Raw genomic sequence first — 25,728 nt, 5'->3', positions numbered from 1 at the left:
CTGGCATTAGAAAAGATTCACAGAAGGGCAACTAAAATGATTAGGGGTTTGGAACGGGTCCCATATGAGGAGAGATTAAAGAGGCTAGGACTTTTCAACATGGAAAAGAGGAGACTAAGGGGGGATATGATAGAGGTATATAAAATCATGAGTGATGTGGAGAAAGTGAATAAGGAAAAGTTATAAGAACTAGGGGCCACCAAATGAAATTAATGGGCAGCAGGTTTAAAATACATAAAAGGATGTTCTTCTTCACACAGCGCACAGTCAACTTGTGGAACTCCTTGCCTGAGGAGGTTGTGAAGGCTAGGACTATAACAGGATTTAAAAGAGAACTGGATAAATTCATGGAGGTTAAGTCCATTAATGGCTATTAGCCAGGATGGGTAAGGAATGGTGTCCCTAGCCACTGTTTGTCAGAGGATGGATATGGACGGCAGGAGAGAGATCACTTGATCATTACTTGTTCCTCTGGGGCACCTGGCATTTGCCACTGTTTGCAGACAGGATACTGGGCTGGATGGACCTTAGGTCTGACCCAGTACAGCCGTTCTTATGTTCTTATTCTTAGACCTTTTTTCTTAAATGATCTCAGCTCAGACATTGTCTGTCCACACAATAATTGGCAGAGAGGAGAATTTTGAATAGATCTAGCTAAATAGCTTTGTACAATAATGTCCCGGCTTCCCCCTGGGGTGTCATCTGGAACTGGGGCACCACTGAGCCTCCCAGACCCACCCGCCTGGGCTCCCTCTCACACTGTGCTGCTGTCACAAGCTGCTGAGCTCTCCAAGCTTGCTCTTTCAATCAGCACACACACAGATAGAGACACACCCGGGGACACACCCACCACACACACAGGTAGAGACACACCCGGGGACACACCCAGCACACACACAGGTAGGGAGATGCCCGGGGACACACCCAGCACACACACAGGTAGGGACACGCCCGTGGACACACCCAGCACACACACAGGTAGGGAGATGCCCGGGGACACACCCAGCACACACACAGGTAGGGACACGCCCAGGGACACACCCAGCACACACACAGGTAGAGACACGCCCGGGGACACCCAGCACACACACAGGTAGGGACACACCCAGCTGGTGTAACATGAACACAGGCTTTCTGACCAGCCCCTGCACAGAAAGGCTATACAGCCAGGGTACTGACCAGCTTCTCAGGCACCCCCCTGGAGGGTAAACCCAAAATTATACCGTCTTGTGCTGCACAGATTCGCCCTCTCTCTCAACGTGGAGAGAGATGCAAAAGCCTTCTGTCCCAGGTTATAATGTCCACATGCTGGTTTTAGACAAAACAAAAACAAGTTTATTAACTACAAAAGATAGATTTTAAGTGATTATAAGGGATAGCAAACAGATCAAAGCAGATTACCTTGCAAAAAAACAAAAGCGCAATCTAAGATTAATATACTAAAGAAATTGGATATGAGTAGCAAATTCTCACCCTAATTGTTGAGTTAGGCAGTTTGCAGAGTCTTGAGGGCAACCCGTTATTCCTTTCACAGGCTAGAAACCCCTCTAGCGTGGGTCCAGCCCTTCTCCCCAGTTCCAGTCCTTGTTCCTCAGATATTTCCAGCAGTCTCCTTTGGGCGGGGAGTCCAAGAAGAACCCCGATGATGTCACTTCCATGCCTTAAATAGTTTTTGCAAATGGCGGGAACCCTTTGTCTTCAACTTTAGTTCCCACGCCTTTCAGTGGAAAAACACTGGTATTCTATGATGGAGTCCAGTACCAGGTGACTTGGTCACATGTCTCTGTAAGGCCATAGCAGCCATGAATCAGAGGCTGTTTGTAGTGTCCTCAGGAAGGCTCCTCATGAAAGCTCCCCTGTGGGAGATTAGCATCTTCTAAGTCCTATTGTTTTCCCTAATGGCCCTTCCCAGCCAGCCATCTAGACTGATTGCATTCTGCCTAGTGGGTGTTCTCCAGGTGTAAACACATTTATGACAGATTCATAGATTCATAGGTTCTAGGACTGGAAGGGACCTTGAGAGGTCATCGAGTCCAGTCCCCTGCCCTCATGGCAGGACCAAATACTGTCTAGACCATCCCTGATAGACATTTATCTAACCTACTCTTAAATATCTCCAGAGATGGAGATTCCACAACCTCCCTAGGCAATTTATTCCAGTGTTTAACCACCCTGACAGTTAGGAACTTTTTCCTAATGTCCAACCTAAACCTCCCTTGCTGCAGTTTAAGCCCATTATTTCTTGTTCTATCCTTAGAGGCTAAGGTGAACAAGTTTTCTCCCTCCTCCTTATGACACCCTTTTAGATACCTGAAAACTGCTATCATGTCCCCTCCCAGTCTTCTCTTTTCCAAACTAAACAAACCCAATTCTTTCAGCCTTCCTTCATAGGTCATGTTCTCAAGACCTTTAATCATTCTTGTTGCTCTTCTCTGGACCCTCTCCAATTTCTCCACATCTTTCTTGAAATGCAGTGCCCAGAACTGGACACAATACTCCAGTTGACGCCTAACCAGTGCAGAGTAGAGCAGAAGAATGACTTCTCGTGTCTTGCTCACAACACAGCTGTTAATGCATCCCAGAATCATGTTTGCTTTTTTTGCAACAGCATCACACTGTTGACTCATATTTAGCTTGTGGTCAACTATAACCCCTAGATCCCTTTCTGCCGTACTCCTTCCTAGACAGTCTCTTCCCATTCTGTATGTGTGAAACTGATTGTTCCTTCCTAAGTGGAGCACTTTGCATTTGTCTTTATTAAACTTCATCCTGTTTACCTCAGACCATTTCTCCAATTTGTCCAGATCATTTTGAATGATGACCCTGTCCTCCAAAGCAGTTGCAATCCCTCCCAGTTTGGTATCATCCGCAAACTTAATAAGCGTACTTTCTATGCCAATATCTAAGTCATTGATGAAGATATTGAACAGAGCCGGTCCCAAAACAGACCCCTGCGGAACCCCACTTGTTATGCCTTTCCAGCAGGATTGGGAACCATTAATAACAACTCTCTGAGTACGGTTATCCAGCCAGTTATGCACCCACCTTATAGTAGCCCCATCTAAATTGTATTTGCCTAGTTTATCGATAAGAATATCATGCGAGACCATATCAAATGCCTTACTAAAGTCTAGGTATACCACATCCACAGCTTCTCCCTTATCCACAAGGCTCGTTATCCTATCAAAGAAAGCTATCAGATTGGTTTGACACGATTTGTTCTTTACAAATCCATGCTGGCTATTCAATCCATGCATAGACAATATTCCTGATTTCAAATACCAGAATGATACATTCATACAAACAGGATAATCATATTCAGTAAATCATAACCTCTTCAATGATATCTCACATGCCTTATCTTGTACAAAATACATCATAATTATGCTATGCTCATATCATCATAATAATACTATGAAGAATATGGGTCGTAATGCCACAAATAATTTTTAGCATGAATTGTGAATTCTTCATTTTTCTTCATAACTGAAAGTTTCTTCTTTGGCAGAGGCTGAATAATAATAATTTTTTTCAGAGAAAGTCACTATGACTTGGCCTTTTGCCAAAGGTCTGTCTTCTCTCATTGTTCTTCCAGACTTTCAGCGATGAAGAATAATGGGAGAGACGACCATTAGCTCTGTACCTTTCAATTCAGAAACTACCCATTGCACCAGACCTATTTGGGGGAGGAGAGTGGGGGAGGGTCTGTGTAGTGGTACACAGGGGATAGCAGGAGGGAGGTGGAAACCAGAATGTGTCTTCAGGGGAAAGGGGGTGGGGGGGAAAGGTGTATCCCAACTGCTTTGCTATACTGTGGAGATGCAAAGCAGCTGTAAACCCAACTTCCATGCCGGTATTCTGGCTGCTTTGTGCTGCTTCCAAGGGGCAGAAAAAAGTTAGCCTGAACCAGTAGATCTGGCCATAAAAATGAAAAGCAAATGAAAATAAAAGATTGATACAGCTTCTTCAAACCGCTAGTAATATCACATAGTGGCATTCTGGTTGGGTTTCGTGTTTACTGTTCATATATGGAAAATATTTTTTTTTTAAATCAAGGCAATTCTCAGACAAAAGCTACATTAAACTGAAATCAAGCTTCAGAACAGGTAGCAGTCATTTAGGAGAACAAACATAACAGGGATGTTGTAACTATCCCATAAACAATTGTTATGAACCCAAGAAATTCAGAGTCAAGATTAAACTTAAAAGAAATCCAAACCCATTCTGGTCTAGAACTGCCCGTTTCAGCTAGAGAGACAAGGTGGATGAGATAATGTCTTTTATTGGAGCCGTATCTGTTGGTAAAAGAGACAAGCTTTCAAGCTACACAGAGCTCTTCAGTTCAGCTAGGACACATAGAAGCAACTAGGCAGAACCTGCCCCAATAGGTACCATGTGGGAGAGATAATAGTGCAAAGAGAACAAGGCAATTCTTGTAGTCAAAAGCTACATTAAACTGGAGTCAAGTTTCATAGCACGTCAGTAATTTAGGGTAGAATTTGACGCACTATGTACTATGTGGGGGAGCTAATAGTACAAAGGAAACCTAATCTCTGAATGTCCAAGCTCTGTGGGTATTGAATAGCTGTAAGAGTGGGTATATGATATGAGGAGAGAGGGACAGAGGCCAGATAGTGAGCCTCAGGGCAGAATCAACTTGTGATGGGCAGAGACTTGCTCCAGTATATACAGCAAATCCTGATTTGTGCAGTGAACTTGTGGGAAGGAGTTGTCCTCATGTCCTGCTCCTTCTTCTCTTTGGACTAGATATCTCAGGGATGCTGTCGGCGCCGTCCCTTCTGAGCAGTGTTGATGAAGCCAAGCGGCTGGTGGATGCAGCGTATAAGTACACCCGGAACCGGTGAGTTCCCTGTTAATCGGGGGTCAGCCTCTCATACCCTTCTGTGTGGTGACTAGCACCCTGCTCCATGCGTAGGTAGCTTCATTGATTTCAGTGTCACTATTTGCAGCGTAAGGTGCGACTCATCCTGAGCACAGGTGTCAAAATCTGTCCCAGGGTAATTCTCCGTATGTAATAAGCTGCAGTCCAATATCTGACCCTAGTCCAAGGCTTTCTTACTCCAGGTTGCAAGTAGAACAATGCCTGAGCCCTAATCTGCGATTGGTGACATTCTCTAGCAGGGCTACAGAAGGGGTGTCACTAAGGTGGCATTTAACAGTCCTTAGTGGAAAATGACAGTAAAAGAGATGGAGGGACAGAGACAGTCCGTCCCCATGGGCCTCTTGTGTATGCAAGTCCTGCCTGTGAGCCTCATGGCTACCTGTGCTCTGACATAATTGCTATGGAACTGCCGGCAGCTACTCCATAGTCAAGGTTGGGTTCAGTTTTTCATCTCCCTCAATTTACAATGCTTAATCTGGGAGCAAAGAGTGAATCTTCAGAGGGTTTTCAGCTAAATGTCAATAAATCACTTTTTTGGAGTCCCAGGTATTCCTGGGCCACATCTAGCTTCCAAACAGCTTATTCAACCCTGCAAACTTTCCACATCATTAACACACATTGAAAATATTTGGAATCGGCATATCTGAACGAATCAGGTTGTTTACATATAGTTAAGGTAGAGAATATGTAACCGTAATTTAGGCGAAAGACCATTTCAGGGTGGTCGTGAGTCTATATCCAACATTTCAAACCCAGGAGATTCAGAGTTAAAATGATGCTTAAAAGAAATCCAGACATGGTGAGGTTTTGGGAATGGCGAGTAGTGAGGCCAGGCAATCACCATACAATTACAGATTCTGGATTATGATTAAGACATTTAATGTTTGTGGTTCCAGATTGGAGGACGTGGATTTTTTAAGGAAACGTTAAGGGGCTTTTATTTTTCCCTTCCCAAGAGCAGTACAAAGCAGACGAAGCACAGTGGTGAATCTGTCCCTTACTGTGCAGTGGCTTTGTTAGTCTGTGTTAGCGAGACTGGTGCTACATGAAGGGAGGCTGGGAGAGACCAGTTCCTGAGTCCCCATAGCTCTGCCCTGTGCTCCTGCCTCAGTTCCTCTGGCAGTGCTGCCTCTGTGTGCAGTGGAGCCAATGGGAAATTTTCAAGCACTGAGGACCAAGCCACTATGGGGCTACGGGACCTTTAAAAGGAGTGGCAGTTGTGCCATGTAATCTACCAATGAGAACTCTTGATATATCCAATCTCCTTCATACCTGTCTTATTTACAACCAACAGAATTGTGGCACACAAATGAGCTGTAGAAGAAGGTTGAGGATTAGTTAAATTACTTCTGATGTCACATTGGTTGCACTTAGAGTTAGCTGAGCTGTTGCCCTGATCTTATCTGGACCCAGTATAACCATAACAATTTATGCAACAATCACTAATGCTTATTTTGGGACAAAGAAAAGATTGACTTAGATGGTAAATTTCTTAAAGGATCCAGTTTTTCATCTGTGTTAACTCATAAGCTAATTCTCAGGATTACCGGTAAATTCTCAGAAAATTCATTCTGAGCTCAGAGTGAACGGTGTAAATTTGGGGAGGATACGTTGTATTCTTCATCTATAACTAAGAGATTGAACCCCGGTTTTAAGTGCGAAACAGAACTCAGCCTAAACTATAGAGCTGCAACCGGTACCTCCTTAAATACAGGCAAGGACAGTTCAAACAGCGTGGATCGTTTTTGTGACATTGGAGGTGACTCAACCAACCATCACAATCCCTTGACAGTTGATTTGCTTGCCGCAATTCCAATGATTGAAATGAGTCAATGGAGTAAGGGGGACTGGACACATGCCCAGGAAGTTCTCATTATGGAGGTACTGTTTGTGACTCCACAGTTGTGTGAAGATTGCACTTAACACAGGGATTCAGCAGTTTGTTCTGTATGAACCATCCTGCATATCCTCCCCAAGCTGACAGCACTTAGTCTTTGAGAATAAAATGAAATTTCTGAGCATATACAAGAAAATCTGTTAATTAAACAGCATTACAATTAATAAAAAATAAATACATAAAGTTTTTTGTTCCAATATAATCTCATTCGTGGATTGTGAAGAATCTTCAAAGTTTCCATATCATTAACCTTACTGAATTTGTATCCATAGGCTACCGTTGAAGAATTTTTGTTTAGGATTAATGGTAATTTTTTGCCATTATTCTTCATAACTGAAAGTTTTTCCTTCAGCAGTGGCTGAAAAAAAATATTCGACTTCAGAGAATTCTATGAACAACTGCCCTCTCAAAATGGCTGCCATCTCTTATTCTTCTGAGTCCCACAGCAAAGATGGACACCACCTCCTTTCACCTGCTCCTCTCCACTCCTTTACAGCATGGGGAGCTACGATCTTCCCTGGAGGCAATTTGGCGTCACTCTCAGTGGGAACCATGAGAAGTGGTGGCCATTTTGGATGAGAGCAGCCTGCGTGGTGTGAGCAAAGAGACACCAGACTCCAAGGGTGGAATTCACAAGGGGGACATACACATCTAACTGCCACTTTAAGTTCTTCAGTCCAACATTAGGTGCCACTGGCATTCACAACCCCCCTGCTCAGCTTCTGTGTAGCCATGTAGGTGCCTAAAGCCCATAGATAGATATTTCTGCCAGTAAAGTCCACAAGGTACCAACATTTTGGCAGCTGAGCACCTCCTCACACTGCCATGCACCTAACACTCGGTGGGATTCACAAACGAGGGATTCCCCTGCCTATCTTGCCTTGGGGGATTGGTCTGGTAGATGCACTCTGCCCACATCTAAACGGACACAAAATGGTCAGCAGAGGGGGTTGTGGTGTCCCCTTTAGCTCAGTGGCTAGAACACTTTCCCAGGATGTAGGAAACTGAGGTTCAATTCCTGTCCCCTAAGAAAGGGCTTAACCTACGTTTCCTGCCTCATAGGAGAGTGCCCTAGCCGTCAGGGGATTCTGGGGCAGCCATGACTGAGAGACACTTGACTGGTTTATAAATGAATCTGAGATTCCGGAGAACCCGACTGTATCATATAGGCAGCAATACATCCTGCTGGTCAGCTCTGGCCTGCACACAGATGTTTGCTAGCCCCGCACCGCACACACATGTGCCAGGATAGTAACTACAGTAACTGGGGAAGGAGCTGGGATGGACAGAAGGCGGAAGGGGCCCCGTGCAACTTGTAGGATTGTTTCTGCTCCAGAGCTACAGTAGGACTTTTTTTCTTTCAGTTTAAAAGAGAAACTGAGGAACGAAGCCTTCACCCCTGCAGATATCCTGGAATATATCAAGCAGCCAGTGGGGGGAACCAGGGCCATGATCCGAGCTGCCGATTACATGGAAACCACCCTGAACCTGCTGAAGAAGAAGTTGCAGTGGACTGTGAAGGGGAAGTTTAATGTCACAGGTACAGGGGTGCAAGTCAGTTTGGCTTCCTCTCCTTGAGCCCTTTCTCTGCCCAGTGTCTTGGGGCTCAGTTATTCTCTCACTGACTTCAGTCCTACAAGATTGGGCCTTAACTGGATACACCTGTAAGATGAGTGGCTGCAAGGTACATGCAAGTGTCTGTTGCCAGGCAGTGGCAGGCCATGAAACGTGGGGGAGGGATAGCTTAGTGGTTTGAGCATTGGCCTGCTAAACCCAGGGTTGTGAGTTCAATCCTTGAGAGGGCGCTTTGGGGATTTAGTTGGGGTTGGTCCTGCTTTGAGCAGGGGGTTGGACTAGATGACCTCCTGAGGTCCCTTCCAACCCTGATATTCTATGACAGCATTATGAATGCGCTCTCTCTGTCAGGTAGTGCATATCAGAGCTAGCGTCTCCCCACTCATCACTCAGATAGCTCCCTGGAGACACAACCCCCTGGGCAGACTAGCAGCAGGGGAGGGGTTGTAGTTCAAGAACTCAGCTTCTTGGTGTGAAAGGTCCATCTAGTCCAGTATTCATGCCCCCCCCCCTTTCTTCTGGAATTTGGGTCAAGTATAACCACTGCCCAGCTGTGGATAGGATGGGAAGGGGACTCTTTCCTGGTACCACCGTCCTCCCCTTCCCTCTGGTATCTCCTGCCCGGTTCAGCAGAGCTGAGGTTTGAAAGCCAGCAGGTGCTGTCTGTGGGAACATGCCCAGCGGCTTCAGGCTCTGTTTTACTGTGAGGCCAGACAGAGGCTCTGTGACCAGAGCAGGCTGCATCCTGGGGAGGGCAGCAGTGAGCTGGGGAAGTGATTTGACAGAGTGCACAAGTGGCCTCCCTCGCCCCATTTCTGGGGCACCAGTCCCAGCACACCAAGTTGCTGAACCTCCTTTGCATTCTCTTGCAGACGTGCTGAGCCCAGCTCAGCTGGAATTGATTTCCAAGGCTACCGGATGTGCCCAGCAAAATATAAATATACCATGCGATGAAACAAACCCGTACCGAACGATCACGGGTGAATGCAACAACAGGTGATGCTAGCTGTCAGGGAGAGGACGGCAGGTCCTCCCTACACTAGAGTAACTTCCTATCTATACGTTCCTATCTAATCCCAACTATACATATCAAATGATGGGGTATAAATGAGCTGTTCCCACTCAGGAGAGAGATCTTGGAGTCACTGTGGATAGTTCTCTGAAAACATCCACTCAAGGTGCAGCAGCAGCCAAAAAAGCGAACAGAATGTTGGGAATCATCAAGAAAGGGATAAATAATAAGACAGAAAATATCATGTTGCCTCTATATAAATCCGCGATACACCCACATCTTGAATACTACATATAGAGGTAGTTGCCCCTTCTCAAAAGAGATATATTTGAATTGGAAAAGGTCCAGAAAAGGGCAACAAAAATGATTAGGGGTATGGAACAGCTGCCATATGAGGAGAGATTAATAAGACCGGGACTTTTCAGCTTGGAAAAGAGACGACTAACGGGGGATATGATAGAGGTCTATAAAATCACGGCTGGTGTGGAGAAGGTAAATAAGGAAGTGTTATTTACTCCTTCTCAGAACACATGAACTAGGGATCACCAAATGAAATGAATAGGCAGCAGGTTTAAAACAAACAAAAGGAAGTATTTCTTCACACAACGCACAGTCAACCCGTGGAACTCCTTGCCAGAGGATGTTGTGAAGGCCAAGATTATAACAGGATTCAAAAAAGAACTAGATACATTCATGGAGGATAGGTCCATCAATGGCTCTGGCTCAGTAGCAAGCATTTCCTCCTGGCCGGCTGGCTCAAGCCTCACAATCAAGCTGGTTTCTTGAGTGAAAGTCACCCCCAAGCCAAAAGAGAGGTCAGATTTCTGCTCCTAGTCTAGTCTGTCCTCGTGCATGCTGTGTGTCAGGGGGTCACTGAACCATTTGCAATGGTTTTGCTCAGTGGTTTACACACTATCGACTCCTGCCCTCATCTGTCAGCTGTGCCCTCCTTCATTACATTCTCAGGCTAGGTCTACACTACCCGCCTGAATCGGCGGGTAGAAATCGACCTCTCGGGGATCGATCCCCGAATCGGCGCTCTTACTCCACCAGCGGAGGTGGGAGTAAGCGCCGTCGACAGAAAGCCGCAGAAGTCGATTTTGCCGCCGTCCTCACAGCGGGGTAAGTCGGCTGCGATACGTCGAATTCAGCTACGCTATTCACGTAGCTGAATTTGCATATCTTAAATCGACTCCCCCCTGTAGTGTAGATGTACCCTCAGACAGGCCCCTTTATGCTTTGTCCCACACTGCCCTTCACCCCAGAGCACTGGCAGGAGCTCCCAGAGCACTGGCAACGCCACCTCATTTCCTCCTTCACACGCCCCTGAGCAGTGAGGCCTACCAAAGAGTCAGCAATGGTTAGGCAGCTGGTGTGCTGAGGCCCCTGCTTGTCATGCTGCCCGGTGTTGTTTCCTTGTGCTCCCCCATTGGCCTGTCTGTGTCCACTTGGGGTCTCTGGTCTTCTTCGTAGACTGTCGTCTCCTTGGAGCAGGGACTCTCTTTTTGTTCTGCCCGTACAGTGCCTAGCACAATGTTCTGGCCCAGGACTGGGGCTCCTGGGCTCTATAATGATGATGATGTTGATGGTATGACTTGCTGTATTGTAAATACGGATTCTTTCATTCCATCTCCCAGGAGAAGCCCTACCTTAGGGGCTTCAAACAGAGCCTATAGCCGATGGCTGCCTCAGGAGTATGAGGATGGGGTTTCAATCCCTCGTGGCTGGACGGAAGAAGTCCGTTATTCTGGATTTCCTCTCCCATTGGTAAGCACTGTCAATTCATTTAAAATACATTCTTTCCATTCAAATAGTAGGAAGGGAGCTCAGAGTTTTGCCAGAGGTAGGGTAGCTCAGGGGCCCCATGGCACACGTCCTCCACCATCAGTAACCCCTGTGCCATTTCTAGGCTGGGCACATTGTGACCAACGTGAACAAAGGAAGGAAACAGCAGCCCATTAGGTCTGCACTTCTGGCTGGAGGAGTAATTCCCAGCATGCGGCTAGTTCTGATCGAGCTAACGTGCTAAAAAGAGACGTAGCCACAGTGGCGCGGGCGCAGGCAGAGGCTAGCTGCCTAGTGTCACAGATGGGTAGGGACTCGGCGCAGCTAGCGTCTCTATTTTTAGCATGCTGGCTCAATCAGAGCTAGCATGGGTGCGTCTCCTTGAGCTGGGAATCACCCTCAGCTCAAAGTGTAGCTGTACCCTAAAATGGCTGCCTGAAGCCTGAGTGGAAAGCAGAATAATCTGCCTCCATCGTTCCCCCTTAGACCCACTTAACCCTGTGTTGCCAACTCACACGATTTTATCGGGCGAGTCATCATACTGGGTGTTTTCCCTAAATCCCCAGCTCCTGAAGTCACGAGAATCTCTGCTTTCATTTTTTTAAAAAGAGTTTCTAGCTCACATGGTGGCAGGAAGAGCTAAGAAACCTGAACCCTAATGGCCCAAACCCCAGAAGGCAAAGAAAAAGCTCCCACATTTACTATTTTAAAAATTCTTGTGATTTCACAGCCAGTCTCATGATTTTTGGGGCCCTGATTGATAATTTTTGAACTCTTGAGTTTGAGAACTCTTAACCCTGCCAAATAGCAGAGTGCAAAGTTGGAGAGGACGAATACCCGAAGAAAAATATGTTAAAATACCCAGCAAGGAAGAGTACATGTGTGTGTCCGCGTGTGCGCATCAGGGTGGGTGGGGAGCCGTTAGCTGCTACAGTGGGATGTAATGACAGCAGCACTCAGAAAGGCAGGAATTCAGGGTAGCTGGGGATTTCAGCTGAAATGCTCATCCAACTTCCAAAGTCCACCAAGTGCCAGAAAAGTCTTTAAAGAAGGGAAGCTACAATCCAGATGTTTGAGCTAGAAAGCCAAAGCTCTAAGGTGCATGAAGATTCTCCCCAGGCAGAAACTAATGATGAACTACTGAAAAATGTGTAGCACATGGAGGAAAAATAGGAGGGCAGGAAAAGAAAAGACTCCAGATAACGTGCTGTCCCTGAGAGAAATAGAGCTGAACAAGAGAACTCCGAGGTATGAGGAGTAACCTGAAGATTTGTAACTGAAAGAGTTTTATTGAGAGCCATCTAGAATGAACAACTGAGGAGTAATTGTAAAAAGAAACTATTCTGCAGTTCAGTTTAATTGGGGCAAACATAGATTAAGGCCTTTAAAAGGGCCATACTGCAGTGTGGGGGATCTTGGGGGTGGGGAATATTGGAGAAAAGAAAGGGGATGGGGAGGGGCTTATAGGGGCTCTGTAGAAATCCTCCCCATGTAACAGAAACGTCAGAGGACATCTCCTCCTACGGGTCAGGGTTGAGGTCCCGTGGGTAGAGAATGTTGCCCAGAACAATAGAATAGCAGCAATTAGAAGTGATCTTGTTCAATACTTTCAAATAAATAATAAAGACAAAAGAAAGAGAGGACTCTGAGAGGCACATGCAGGAGTAAACTCTGAGAAGAGCCTTTCATTTAAAAAAAAGAGAAATCTCAAGAAAAATTAGAACTGAAACAGAAGTTAAAGATCCATCCTTTGATCCCTAATCCCTTTAGGTTCCCTTGACAAGAGAACAGGGCTAACTCAGTGAGAACGGGGGTTTAAAAAGCCAGCTTGTAAGTGACCAGAGAGCTAGTGAACAGGATCAGCAGACAGGGCTGTTCTGCAAAGGTGTTTAGAGAGGGCACGTGAGCACCAGATACACTGATAAACATTCTCTAAACATAGGCCAATAAACGCCCCCCCTCAAAAAACCCAACCAACCAACCAACCAAAAAAACAAACAACCCCCCAAACCCCGCAGACATACACACAAAGAACAAACAAAAAAGCTGCAAGAGTAAAACTAATGTGGCAGAAGTCCAGCAGCAGAGCGGGGGCTATCCAGTTTATTGCACCAAATGCAGCATGTCTGATTACTCGCCTTGTGAGCAGGTGGCGTATGTGTGCATTTGGTGCAAGCAGCTCCTGGTCCTCAGAGACTGAGCATGGGCTGTTGACCAGGGTGGCTGAACGGGAGGAGCGAAGGGAGACAATAAGGTCTGACAGCCTCTATGATGTTGAGGAGGATGAAAGTCTCGGGGATGGAGAACATCAAGCTGGGAGAGAGGGAAACAATCCTTTAGTTGGGATTCTCCTTCCAGATGATGTCGTGGTGTCCTCTGGCCCTAAGGATACCCTTCCGGGGGAGGGAACCACAATTATTAGGAAGAGAAAGATAATAGTTATGGGGGATTTAGTTATTAGAAATATAGATAGTTGGGTTTGTGATGACTGAGAGAACTGCATGGTGAATTGGCTCCTGGGTGCTAAGGTTGGAGACCTCTCGAGACATCTAGACAGACTTATGTGCAGTGCTGGCTAGGAGCCAGTGGTCATGGTACATGTGGGTACCAGTAACATAGAGAAAGAGAGGAGAGAGATTCTGGGGTACGTAAGAGATTAGAGTTCAGTACCTCCATGGTGGCATTCTCTGAAATGCTTTCCGTTCCGTGCGTGGGCCAGTTAGACAGGCAGAACTGCAGGGTCTCAATGTGTGGATGAGACGATGGTGTTGGGAGGAGAGATTTAGGTTTTATTAGGAACTGGGGAACATTGTGGGAAAGGAGGAGCCTATACAGGAAGGAGGGGATCCACCTACACCAGATTGCTGGTATGTAAAATTAAAAACTTCATAGGGGACTTTTTAAACTCAGGGCTGGGGGGAAGCCGACAGGTGGGGAGGAGCACACGGTTCAGATAGAGACATCCCGTAGGGAAGGATTTATTCATGGGGATTCTCTATATCCTGGTAAAGAGGAGAGGATAGAGGTTGATAAAGTACAGGCAGAAGCTGAAGAGTAACAGTCAAGTGAAATAGAGCCTCATTCAGTTGCACCACACGAAGGCGGACAACTAAATATTGACAAATTTTACAAGTGCTTCTACAGAAATGGAAGAACTTTAAACACTACGATGGGAGTGTGACGGGGTCCCCAGGGTGCAGCCTGGACTGTGGACCACTGAGCCCTCAAACCCACCAACCTGGTTGTCTCTCACACGGTGATGCTAATGTCAAGCTACAAGCCTCTGACAGTACTGCACTTACACAGCCATCCACTGGTAGAGACACACCCAACTGAGTTACATGAACAAGCTCCCAGCCACTCATGAATAGGGCCCTACCAAATTCATGGTCATGAAAAACACACCACAGACTGTGAAATCTGGTCTTTTGTGTGCTTTTACCCGGTACTGTACAGATTTCACAGGGGAGACCAGCGTTTCTCAAATTGGGGGTCCTGACCCAAAAGGGAGTTTCGGGGGGGTTACAAAGTTATTTTAGTGTGGTGGGTCATGGTATTGCCACCCTTACTTCTGCACTGCGGCCTTCAGAACTGGGTGGCCAGAGAGCAGTGCAGAAGTAAGGTGGCAATACCATACCATGCCACCCCTACTTCTGCGCTGCTGTTGGCAGCAGCTCTGCCTTCCACGCCGGACTCCCGGCCAGCAGCCGCTGCTCTCCAGCTGCCCAGCTCTGAAGTCAGTGCCGCCACTCCCAGCTGTAGTGCAGAAGTAAGGGTAGCAGTACCGCCACCCCCCACAATAACCTCACGACCCCTCCCCCCACAACTCCTTTTTGGGTCAGCACCCCTACAGTTACAACACTGTGAAATTTCACATTTAAATAGTTGAAATCATGAAATTAACTATTTTTAAAATTCCATTTACAGTTCCTCAGTACACAGACTGGAATCCTTCCAGTCTGGGACCAATCTCCCTAGTTCAAAGTCTTTGTCCTCCAGAGGATCTTCCAGGTGTTGAATTGGGGGCGGGGGGAAGGAGAGGCCAAGTGATGATGTCACTCTCCCTCTTTTATACCTTCGTCCAGCTGCTAGAAAGATCCTTGCTGTGATGTGGGGGTCAGGCAGTCCCCATTGGTCAAGCAGTCCTCATTACATAGGTGTCTTTTCTAAGGAATCTCTGGGATAGGAGATTCTTTTTTGATGTCAAGTATCAGAGGGGTAGCCGTGTTAGTCTGAATCTGTAAAAAGCAACAGAGGGTCCTGTGGCACCTTTGAGACTAACAGAAGTACTGGGAGCATAAGCTTTCGTGGGTAAGAACCTCACTTCTTCGGCTTGCATCCGAAGAAGTGAGGTTCTTACCCACGAAAGCTTATGCTCCCAGTACTTCTGTTAGTCTCAAAGGTGCCACAGGACCCTCTTTTTTGATGGACCATTAATGCTGTCTGGGCCATTCTTTGTTGCAACGGAAAGGGTGGCTGTGTGTGTTCCCAACCTCACAACATATTCCAGTAACACAGGTAGCAATACTTCACATACAATGATAGCACATACAATCCAACAGGATATTAATGTTCAACAGATCAAGACTTTTAAAATGACACCTCACAAGGTATAGTTTGTACAAAACATATCATAATCCTATCACAGTGGTGAATATGGGGGTTCCCGGGTGCTACTTTGAGGTACAGAGTGTCACAGGGTGAACTGGAGTGCCTGCTATTAAATGAGGATATTGATATAATAGGCATCACAGAGTAGGTTGCACTGGAAGGAGAGTGGCACTATATGTGAAAGAAAGCATAGAGTCAAATGAAGTAAAAACCTTAAATGAATCAAACGGTACCATAGAATCTCTATGGATAGACATTCCATGCTTGAATAGTAAGCGTATAGCAGTAGGGATATACTAATGACCACCTGACCAGGATGGTGATGGTGATTGTGAAATCATGGTGGTTATTGAGGCTACAAAAACAGAAAACCCAATAAAAATGGGGGATTTCAACTATCCCCATATTGACTGGGAACATGTCACCTCAGGACGGGATGTAGACGTTAAAATTTCTGCACACCGTTAATGACTTCTTTTTGGAGCAGCTAGTTCTGAAACCCACAAGGGGAGAGTCCTAAGTGGTGCACAGGAGCTGGTCCAAGCGGTGAATATATCTGAACTGCTTGGTAATAGGTAGGGCCCTACCAAATTCACCGCCATCAAAAATGCATCACAGACCATGAAATCTGGTCTCCTCCAGTGAAATATGGTCTTTTGTGTACTTTTACCCTATACCTGAGTTTCTCAAACTGGGGTCTGCGGACCCCTGGGGGTCCCCGGGGGTACTCCATGGGGTCCGTGAGCCCTGCTGATCAACTCCTCCCCCTCCCTCCCTCAAGTCTTTAGGATTTGGGGACTTCAACAGCTGAGTCAATGGAGAGAATTCTTCCAGGAGTGGGTGGGTCAGTTTTTGTGGCCCGCATCATGCGGGAGGTCAGACTAGATGATCATAATGGTCCCTTCTGACCTTAGAGTCTATGAGTCTATGAGTCTAAGGCTCCCCCTCCCTGAGTGGTGCTAAAAGTCCGGCGGCACAGCGGGCTAAGGCAGACTCCCTGCCTGCCCTGGCTCCATGCTGCTCCGGAAGTGGTCTGCATGTCTCTGCAGCCCCTAGCGGGGGAGGCAGGGGGACTCTGCATGTTGCCCCTGTCCCGAGTGCTGACTCCGCAGCTCCCATTGGTCGGGAACTGCAATCAATGGGAGCTGCAGGGGCAGTGCCTGTGGGTTTAGGAGCTGCTGTCAGAGGGCTGTGCCAGTCGCTTTCAGGAGGTAAGCGCCACCTGGCCAGAGCCCGCACCCCTCACCCTCTCCCGCACCCCAACCCCTGCTCCAGCCCTGAGCCCCCACCCACACCCAAACTCCCTCCAAGAACCCGCACCCCGCACTCTCTCCCAGAGCCTGCACCCCTCCTGCACCCAAACTCCCTCCCAGAGCCCGACTTCTCACCCCTCCCGCACCCAAGCTCTCTCCCAGAGCCTGCACTCCACACCCTCTCCTGCACCCCAAACTCCTGCCCCAGCCTGGTGAAAGTGAGTGAGGGTGGGGGAGAGTGAGCGATGGAGGGAGGGGGGATGGAGTGAGCGATAGGCAGGAAGAGGTGGGTCAGGGGTGGGACCTTGGGGGAAGGGGTGGAGTGAGGGCGGGTCCTGGGGCTGAGCAGGGAGGTTTGGGGGTCCTCAAATATTTTAAATCAAAATGGGAGTCCTTGGGTTGCTAAAGTTTGAGAACCATTGCGCTCTATTATACAGATTTCATGGGGAGATCAGTGTTTCTCATACTGGGGGTCCTGACCCAAAAGGGCGTTACAGGGGGGTCACAAGGTTATTTTAGGGGGGGTCGCGGTATTGCCACCCTTACTTCTGTGCTGCCCTCAGAGCTGATTGGATGGGGAGCAGAGGCTGTTGGCCAGGCGCCCAGCTCTGCAGGCAGTGCCCTGCCAGCAGCAGCACAGAAGTAAGGGTAGCATGACCACAACCCCCCCTACAATAATCTTGTGAGCCCCCGCCCAGTTTTTGGGCTAGGAACCCTACAATTACAACACTGTTAAATTTTCAGATTTAAATAGCTGAAAAATATGACTGTGAAATTGACCAAAACGGACCGTGAATTTGGTAGCGTCCTAGTAATAGCATCCATAATGTAATTAAATTGAACTTCTTTGTAGGGGGGAAAATACCAAAGAAACCCATCCCAGAAGCATTTAACTTCAAAAGAGGAACTACACAAAACTGAGGAGGCTAGTTAAACAGAAATTAAAAGGAACAGTCACTAGAGTGAAATGCCTCCAATCTGCATGAAAACTTTGTAAAACACCACAACAGAGGCTCAAACTATATGTATACCCCCAATAAAAAGAACAAACAATAATAGGACCAAAACAGTGCCACCATGGCTAAACAACAGAGTAAAAGTGGTGATTACAGTCAAAAAGGCATCTTTTAAAAATTGGAAGTCAGATCGTACTGAGGAAAATAAAAAGGAGCATAAACTCTGTCAACTTAAGTGTCAAAGTGTAATTAGGCCAAAAAAGAATTTGAAGAGCAATTAGCAAAAGACAAAAACTAACAGCAATTTTTCTTAAGTACTTCGGAAGAGGGAAGCCTGGTACACAGTCAGTGGGGCCACTGAACGACTGAGATGCTAAAGGAACACTCAAGGTATACTAGGCTGTTGCGAGAAGCTACGTGGATTCTTTGCATCAGCGTTCACTGCAGAGGATCTGAGGGAGATTCCCACACCTGAAACATTATTTTAGGTGACAAACCTGAGGAACTGTCCCAGATGGGCGGGTCATTAGAGGAGGTTTGGGAAGAAATTGATAAATTGAATAGTAATAAGTCACCAGGACCAGATGGTATCAATCCAAGAGTTCTGAAAGAACTCAAATGTGAAATTGCAGAACTACTAACAGCGGTACGTAAACTATTGCTTATGTTAGCTAAAATGACAGGATCTAAGTGAGCTTTTACCACTCAAGAAAGAGATCTTGGAGTCATTGTGGATAATTCCCTGAAAACATCCACTCAATGTGCAGTTGCAGTCGAAAAAGCGACCAGTATATTAGGAACCATCAGGAAATGGATAAATAATAAAACAGAGTATATCATAATGTTACTATATAAATTCATGATACACCTTGAATACTGCATGCAGTTCTGGTCATCCCCACCTCAAAAAAGAGATATTAGATTTGGAAAAGGTAGAGATATGGGCAACAAAAATTATTAGGAGTATGGAACTGCTTCTGTATGAGGAGAGACTGAAAAGACTGGAACTGTTCAGCTTAGAAAAAAGAAGACTAAGGGGGATATGACAGAGGTCTATAAAATCAAGACTGGTGTGGAGACAGTGAATAAGGAAGTGCTATTTACCCCTTCACATAACAGAAGAACCAGGGGTCACCAATTCAATTAATAAGCAGCAGGCTTAAAACAAACAAAAGAAGCACTTCTTCACACAACACATAGTCAGCCTGTGGAATTCATTGCCAGAGGATGTGATGGAGGCCAAAAGTATAACTGGGTTCAGAATAGAATTAGATAAGTATTAGCCAAGATGGTCAGGGATGCAACCCCATGTTCTGGGTGTCCCTAAACCTCTGGCTGCCAGAAACTGGGATTGGACAACAATGGATGGATCACTGGATAATTGCCCCGTTCTGTTCATTCCCTCTGTAGCATCTGGCTTTGGCCACTGTCAGAAGACAGGCTTGCTGGATCATTGTCTGGCCCAGTATTGCTGTTCCTATCTTCTAAAAAGCTGTAACAGATTCATAAAAGTGCAGGCACAGAAGAACATATCACCAGGTAACTAATATTAGGGAGGGAAGTGAATACGTTTATGGGAGATGTCCCTCAACAAGCCCTTACTTGTATAAAGAGGCTTTTTTTATGAAAAAGGAAGTAGATGTGATAACTCGATGCTTAAAAGCTCAAAGCATTAAAGAGCAATACACTCTCCCACCCGTTAAAAATGCTCAGCAAAAGCTAGTTACACGCTGCTACGAAGTATGTTCTGCTTCTGCTGTTATTAGAATAACCTCTATAACTTCAGATACTTCACGTTTTATTTTTATCAAAAATATCTGGAAGTAGCGGGCAGTGGGAAGGAGCTGCCAAAGACACAGGAGATTGACAGAGAAATTCTAGGAGAAGAAATAACAGAGGAAATGTAAAAAGTGGAAAACGCCAAGCCTTGTGAATTTCCAGCCAAAGTTTACAAGCTGTTAAGGCGGTATCCGCTGATCCTTTAATGCTGCTGTGTTAGGGGAGGAACTTCCAAAACCTATGAGAGAAACTGCTATTGTAGATCTCCCTGACGCTGGAAAAAACCTTCCCTCATGCAGATCTGATAGGTCCAGATTCACAACAAGCTGGTCTTTATTTGCAGAACTGGAGGAGATTTATATACATCCAGATCAAACTGGATTAATTAAGGACCAACAAAGGTCAAGTAATATTTGTATCGTATTTGGAGTAATTCGTAGTGCCAGAGCAAAAGGGGGTGTGCTTTTCCTGTTATCCCCAGAGGAGGAAAAGGGGTTTACAGGACAGAATGGCATTTTTTATTCATAACTTTAGCACATGAACTTTGAACATTGGCACTGGCCCCATTGCCTTAAATGCAAGCCAACGGAGCCTAGGATCTCCAGTCTGAGATGTGTGAAGGCAGTAAACAGGGATACAATATTGTTTGTGTCTAACACAGATATTTCCTATAAACGATTATCCAAAAAATCCATGTCCACTTTTGTATTTGTAAATAGAACATTTTTGGTACTTGCTTGGTAATGATTTGTAAGATTTCTTATGCTTCGTAGATAAACAGTTACTTAAAGAAAGGTTCTTAGGGATTGAAAATTACATGTTCTAATGTTCTAAAAGTCTAGTGTAGATAAGGCAGTTTAGAATTGAAAATATGTTACATTGGCTTCCTCCTGCTCCTGTGGTAAAGACTGTGCGAGCCTTGTCTACATTAGGATTTTAAAATGTATTAATTAGAACATATTAGCTGACAGGTGCTCACATCACGCCTTAAATCCTGGACTAGACAAGGCATTCAGCTAATTTAGCTGTGTAGTGAACATGTGCATCTTCTAACGTGCACATTAAATAAGGCAATAGCTTCAGTGAGTCTTGTCTCAGTCAACGTGTGCTTTGCAGCACAGGGCAGCCCAGCGGTGCCCTGGTAGCTGGCCAGATAGTTCCAGATTATGGAACTCCCTTTTTTCCTTTTAAAACAAAACCTAAGAAATTCCATTAAAAGACTAAGAGAGTAGTTCTTCTCTGCCTTGCCTTCATACTTTCCTCCTTTACCCAGACGTATGTAGGCAGGCAGGCGGGCCTGACTCCCCCGTCCGTGTGGGAAGGAACTAATGTTGCCTCTCATTCACAGAAATGGAAATAGAGACAAAAAGGGTGAAGGTCAGTGTTTTCAAATGTTTGTGCCTAAAGTGAGGTGCCTGACTCTCAAAGGTGTTCACAGGTGACTCATTTCTGACACCCCCATTTCAAAACAGTGACTTCAATCTTTGTTTTCTTAGGTTTCCAGTCTGTGAAGGGTGATAATGCAGGACCACCTTTATGAGGCTCAGTGCATAACTGGTGTCAGGGCTGATCCCCGGCACTTCAGCGCCCCGGCACCCCTGGGCCCGGTACTTCAGCGCCCCGGCACCCCTGGGCCTGGTACTTCAGCGCCCTGGCACCCCTGGGCCCAGCACTTCAGCGCCCTGGCAGTTCAAGGCCCTGGCACCTCTGGGCTTTCCGTGTCAGTTATGAAAGTAAAACAATTGCTCGAGCCCCGGCACCTCCTTCATTACAAATTAAGCACTGGTGAGGCTCTTTGAGCTCTATGAATGACGGAGCGCTCTGCGTGGAGTATTGTGGAGCGTGTGTTCAGAGCTGAACAGCCTTGAATAGAGATGGTAAATGAAGAGTTAGAACCCTCTAGTAAGGGAGTCCAGAATTGTGCCTGCAGGAAAAGCAAACAAAGAATTCACCGTTTAAATGTTTGTATTTTTAAAAAGGAAATTGGAGCAGCTGCCATCTCACTTAGACACCTGTTGATGGCACTGGGAATTGACTTCCCAATCTTGTCGACAGAACACATGTTCCTAGCCCATCATATTACACACACACACACTCTCTGCTTTAATCCCTCCAGGTCCGAGCAGTTTCAAACCAGATTGTGCGCTTTCCCACCGATCAGCTCGTCTTGGATAGGGCCAGGTCGCTCATCTTCATGCAGTGGGGCCAGTTTATTGACCATGACATGGACTTTGGCCCTGCGACTCCAGCAACAGTCTCCTTCAGCAGCAGAGTGGACTGTGAGATCAGCTGTGCCAAAGAACCACCTTGCTTCCCCATCAAGGTACTGTCAGGATTTCTCCTGGAGGGAACAGAAGAGTGAGGGGGCACCTCACCTTAGAATCATAGAAGATTAGGGGTGGAAGAGACCCCAGGAGGTCATCTAGTCCAACTCCCTGCTCAAAGCAGGACCAACACCAACTAAATTAACACCCAGCCACGGCTTTGTCAAGCCAGGCCTTAAAAACCTCTAAGGATGGAGATTCCACCACCTCCCTAGGTAACCCATTCCAGTGCTTCACCACCCTCCTACTGAAATAGTGTTTCCTAATATCCAACCTAGACCTCCCCCACTGCAACTTGAGACTTTTGCGCCTTGTTCTGTCATCTGCCACCACTGAGAACAGCTGAGCTCCATCCTCTTTGGAACCCCCCTTCAGGTAGTTGAAGGCTGCTATCAAATCCCCCCTCACTCTTCTCTTCTCCAGACTAAATAACCCCAGTTCCCTCAGCTTCTCCTAGTAAGTCATGTGCCCCAACCCCCTAATCATTTTTGTTGCCCTCTGCTGGACTCTCTCCAATTTGTCCACATCCTTTCTGTAGTGGGGGATACAAAACTGGATACAATACTCCAGATGTGGCCTCACCAGTGCCGAATAGAGGGGAATAATCACTTCCCTTGATCTGGTGGCAACGCTCCTACCAATGCAGCCCAATATGCTGTTGGCCTTCTTGGCAACAAGGGTACACTGCTGACTTATATGCAGCTTCTCTTCCACTGTAATCCCCAGGTCCTTTTCTGCCACTTAGCTAGTCGGTCCCCAGCCTGTGGCAGTGCATGGGATTCTTCCGTCCTAAGTGCAGGACTCTGCATTTGTCCTTGTTGAACCTCATCAGAGTTCATTTGGCCAAATCCTCCAATTTGTCTAGGTCACTCTGGCCCCTATCCCTACCCTACCGCATATCTACCTCTCTCCCCAGCTTGGTGTCATCTGCAAACTTGCTGAGGGTGCAGTCCATCCCATCATACAGATCATTCCCCTTGATCAATTTCCTCTAGGGACTGGGTTTGTCAGAATCTCTCCCTGCCCTTTTCCATGGGCAGGTACCTCCAAGTGAGTCTTCCTCCCAAAGGGCATGTTGCTATGACTAAGAGGAGAGTGGGGGTGTTGTTTCTTAGATTTTAAGGTCAGAAGGGAACATTATGATCATCTAGCCTGCCCTCCTGTATAGCACAGGCCAGAGAACTTCAGCTTCCAGCCACGGGATCTCATTGTGCTTTGTCTGCTAGATTAAAGAGCCCCTGCTCTCAGAAATCTTATCCTCATATGACTTCTTATAAACTATGATCAAGTCACCTCTTAACCTTCTCTTCTCTCCTTTAATCTCTTCTTGCAAGGCAGGTCCCAGAGGTCAAATAATTCTCCTCTGAACCCTCTCCAATCTATTTCCTTTTCTAATGTGTGAACACCAAAACTGCACACAGTATTCAGTAGTGGTCTCAATCATGCCGTACACCTCTCCAGTTGATATTGTCCTGCTCAGATACGTCGCATTAGCCCTCTCAGACACAACATTGCACTGGGAGCTCATGTACAGCTGGTCTTCACCATGAGTCCTAACTCTTTTCCACTGTCATTTATTTCCAGAGCTCAGTCTCACCTTGTAATTATGCCCTACACTGTTTGTTCCTAGATGTACGACTTGGCATTAGGCTAATAATAGTTTATGATCATATAGGCAAAAACTGGGTCATATCCATTCAAATGGGGCAGAGTCTACCTTAAATTTGGAAATTCCCAACTTTGGAGTGATTCACTTTGCAATATTAATTTTATCTTAATTTTTGGTCTGGAATGTCATAATTCCCTGGTAGGCTTATGCTAACTCATGCATTATATTTATTTATTTGGATGTTTTACCAACTACAATCATGAGTGCTGGCCTGATGCTCTGGGAGCCCTTGACAGTCTTTAAAAATAACCTGATAAATAAACACCCTAACAGAGGCTCAAACTAAACGTATACCCCAAATTAAAAAACACAGTAAGAGGACCAACAAAGTGCCACTGTGGCTAAACAACAAAGTCAAAGAAACAGTTAGAGGCAAAAAGCAGCTTTTAAAAATTGAAAGTCAAATCCTACTGAGGAAAATAGAAAGGAGCATAAACTCTGGCAAGTCAAGTGTCAAATTATAATTAGGGAGGCCAAAAAAGAATTTGAAGAGCAATTAGCAAAAGACTCACAATCTAACAGCAAAAAATTTTTAAGTAGATCAGAAGCAGGAAGCCTGCTAAACAATCAGAGGGGCCAGTGGACGAAAGTGAGGATCCAGTGGCATCTAAGATCCTTAAACAGAGTCCTCACCACCAGGTAGGGGCCCTTGCCCCTGCCCCCCCCCCCCTTCACTTGGATTTGGCATCATTACCCCATGCGTAGTGAGTGAGGTTCAAGTTATAGAGATCCTTCAACCAGGGCAGGCTAAGTACAGTCATAGAATAAGGAAACCCCATTTCATTACTCCTGCATCCCAGACTGCAGTGAACGAGGCCCTCCTGTGGGCAGTGAGTGCCCTCGGCACCCCCAGACCCAGGCCCTTGGTGAAGAGTGGGAATGATCCTTGATGGAGACCTTCATTATGCTCCATTTGGCTGTTGGACGGTCACACAGGAGCAGTGACCAGCTGGCTGTTTTCCTCTCTGCAGCTGCCCGTAGGATTGTGACCATTTCTCTGCTTGTTGCAGTGACCCAGGCCTTTGTCACCTTGCGACTGGATTAACAAAGCACTCTATGTGCAGCCACCGCTTAAATCTAACTAGAAACTGCGGCTGTTTCAGTGTGGGGCAGGGCAGGAAATGCTGCTCCGGGAGGGAGAATGGCTTCTGCACTCGGTGGTAATTAATCCCATTCATCTTTTGCTGCAGATTCCACCCAATGATCCACGAATTAAAGACCCAAGTGACTGCATTCCATTCACCCGCTCAGCCCCTGCGTGCACCATGGGCAGAGAGATTCGAAACCAGATGAATGCACTCACAGCCTTCCTCGATGGCAGCATGGTGTACGGCAGTGAAGAACCGTTGGCTAAGAAACTAAGGAATAATGACAACCAGCTGGGCTTGATGGCTGTTAACCAGCAATTTACTGACAAGGGATTGGAATTACTGCCATTTGGTAACTTGGAGAAAGACCCCTGTCTCCTCACCAACAAAACAGCTCAAATCCGATGTTTTATTGCAGGTCAGTCGTGCATCTGCAGCACCTCTCATTCTCTGATAGTGAGACCCAGAGTGAACGAGTCTATTGGTTCTATTTTGTTTCTTGGTTTTTTTTAAAAATCCAAACAATTAAATCAGTGGAAAAGGGGGCAGAGCAGAACTCTCTAAAGATCAGGTCAGGTTGTAATAGACAAGGGTCTAGAGATGAGAAGAAACTCTCTCTCTAAAGGTGAGAAGAAGCAATCTCTCTCTTTCTTTGATATGGTACCTCCTGAACAATAACCCCAAACCAGCACTGGAACGAGGACTGCAGAGCTGTGCTCACAAGAGCTCAAACAGGGCCAGCAGCTGCTCTACAATACTGAGGGAGCGAGGGCTTGAAGTGGCACATTCCAGTAGTGCTAAAGGCCAAGCATCAGAGGCCAGGCTTGTGGAAGAAAGCACAGCCAAGCTAGTGCAGCAGGCTCAACCCCAAGCTAT

General features: G+C 46.3%; 1 protein-coding gene across 1 annotated transcript in view; it reads left to right on the top strand.

The window, feature by feature from the left end:
- The window catches only part of MPO (myeloperoxidase), a 54,107-nt gene that overhangs the window by 5,642 nt on the left and 22,737 nt on the right, over positions 1 to 25,728 (top strand). Inside the window, exons 2-7 of the mRNA XM_054008342.1 lie at positions 4,768 to 4,861; positions 8,165 to 8,340; positions 9,248 to 9,371; positions 11,025 to 11,154; positions 21,888 to 22,094; positions 24,955 to 25,270. Of these exons, the coding sequence (XP_053864317.1) occupies positions 4,768 to 4,861; positions 8,165 to 8,340; positions 9,248 to 9,371; positions 11,025 to 11,154; positions 21,888 to 22,094; positions 24,955 to 25,270 (1,047 nt within the window). The remainder of the gene's footprint in view (positions 1 to 4,767; positions 4,862 to 8,164; positions 8,341 to 9,247; positions 9,372 to 11,024; positions 11,155 to 21,887; positions 22,095 to 24,954; positions 25,271 to 25,728) is intronic.

The sequence above is a fragment of the Malaclemys terrapin genome, chromosome 18 (assembly GCF_027887155.1).
Source record: "Malaclemys terrapin pileata isolate rMalTer1 chromosome 18, rMalTer1.hap1, whole genome shotgun sequence".
Taxonomy (NCBI): domain Eukaryota; kingdom Metazoa; phylum Chordata; order Testudines; family Emydidae; genus Malaclemys; species Malaclemys terrapin.
The sequence above is the reverse complement of the archived record's forward strand: the minus strand, read 5'-3'. Positions and strand labels throughout refer to the sequence as shown.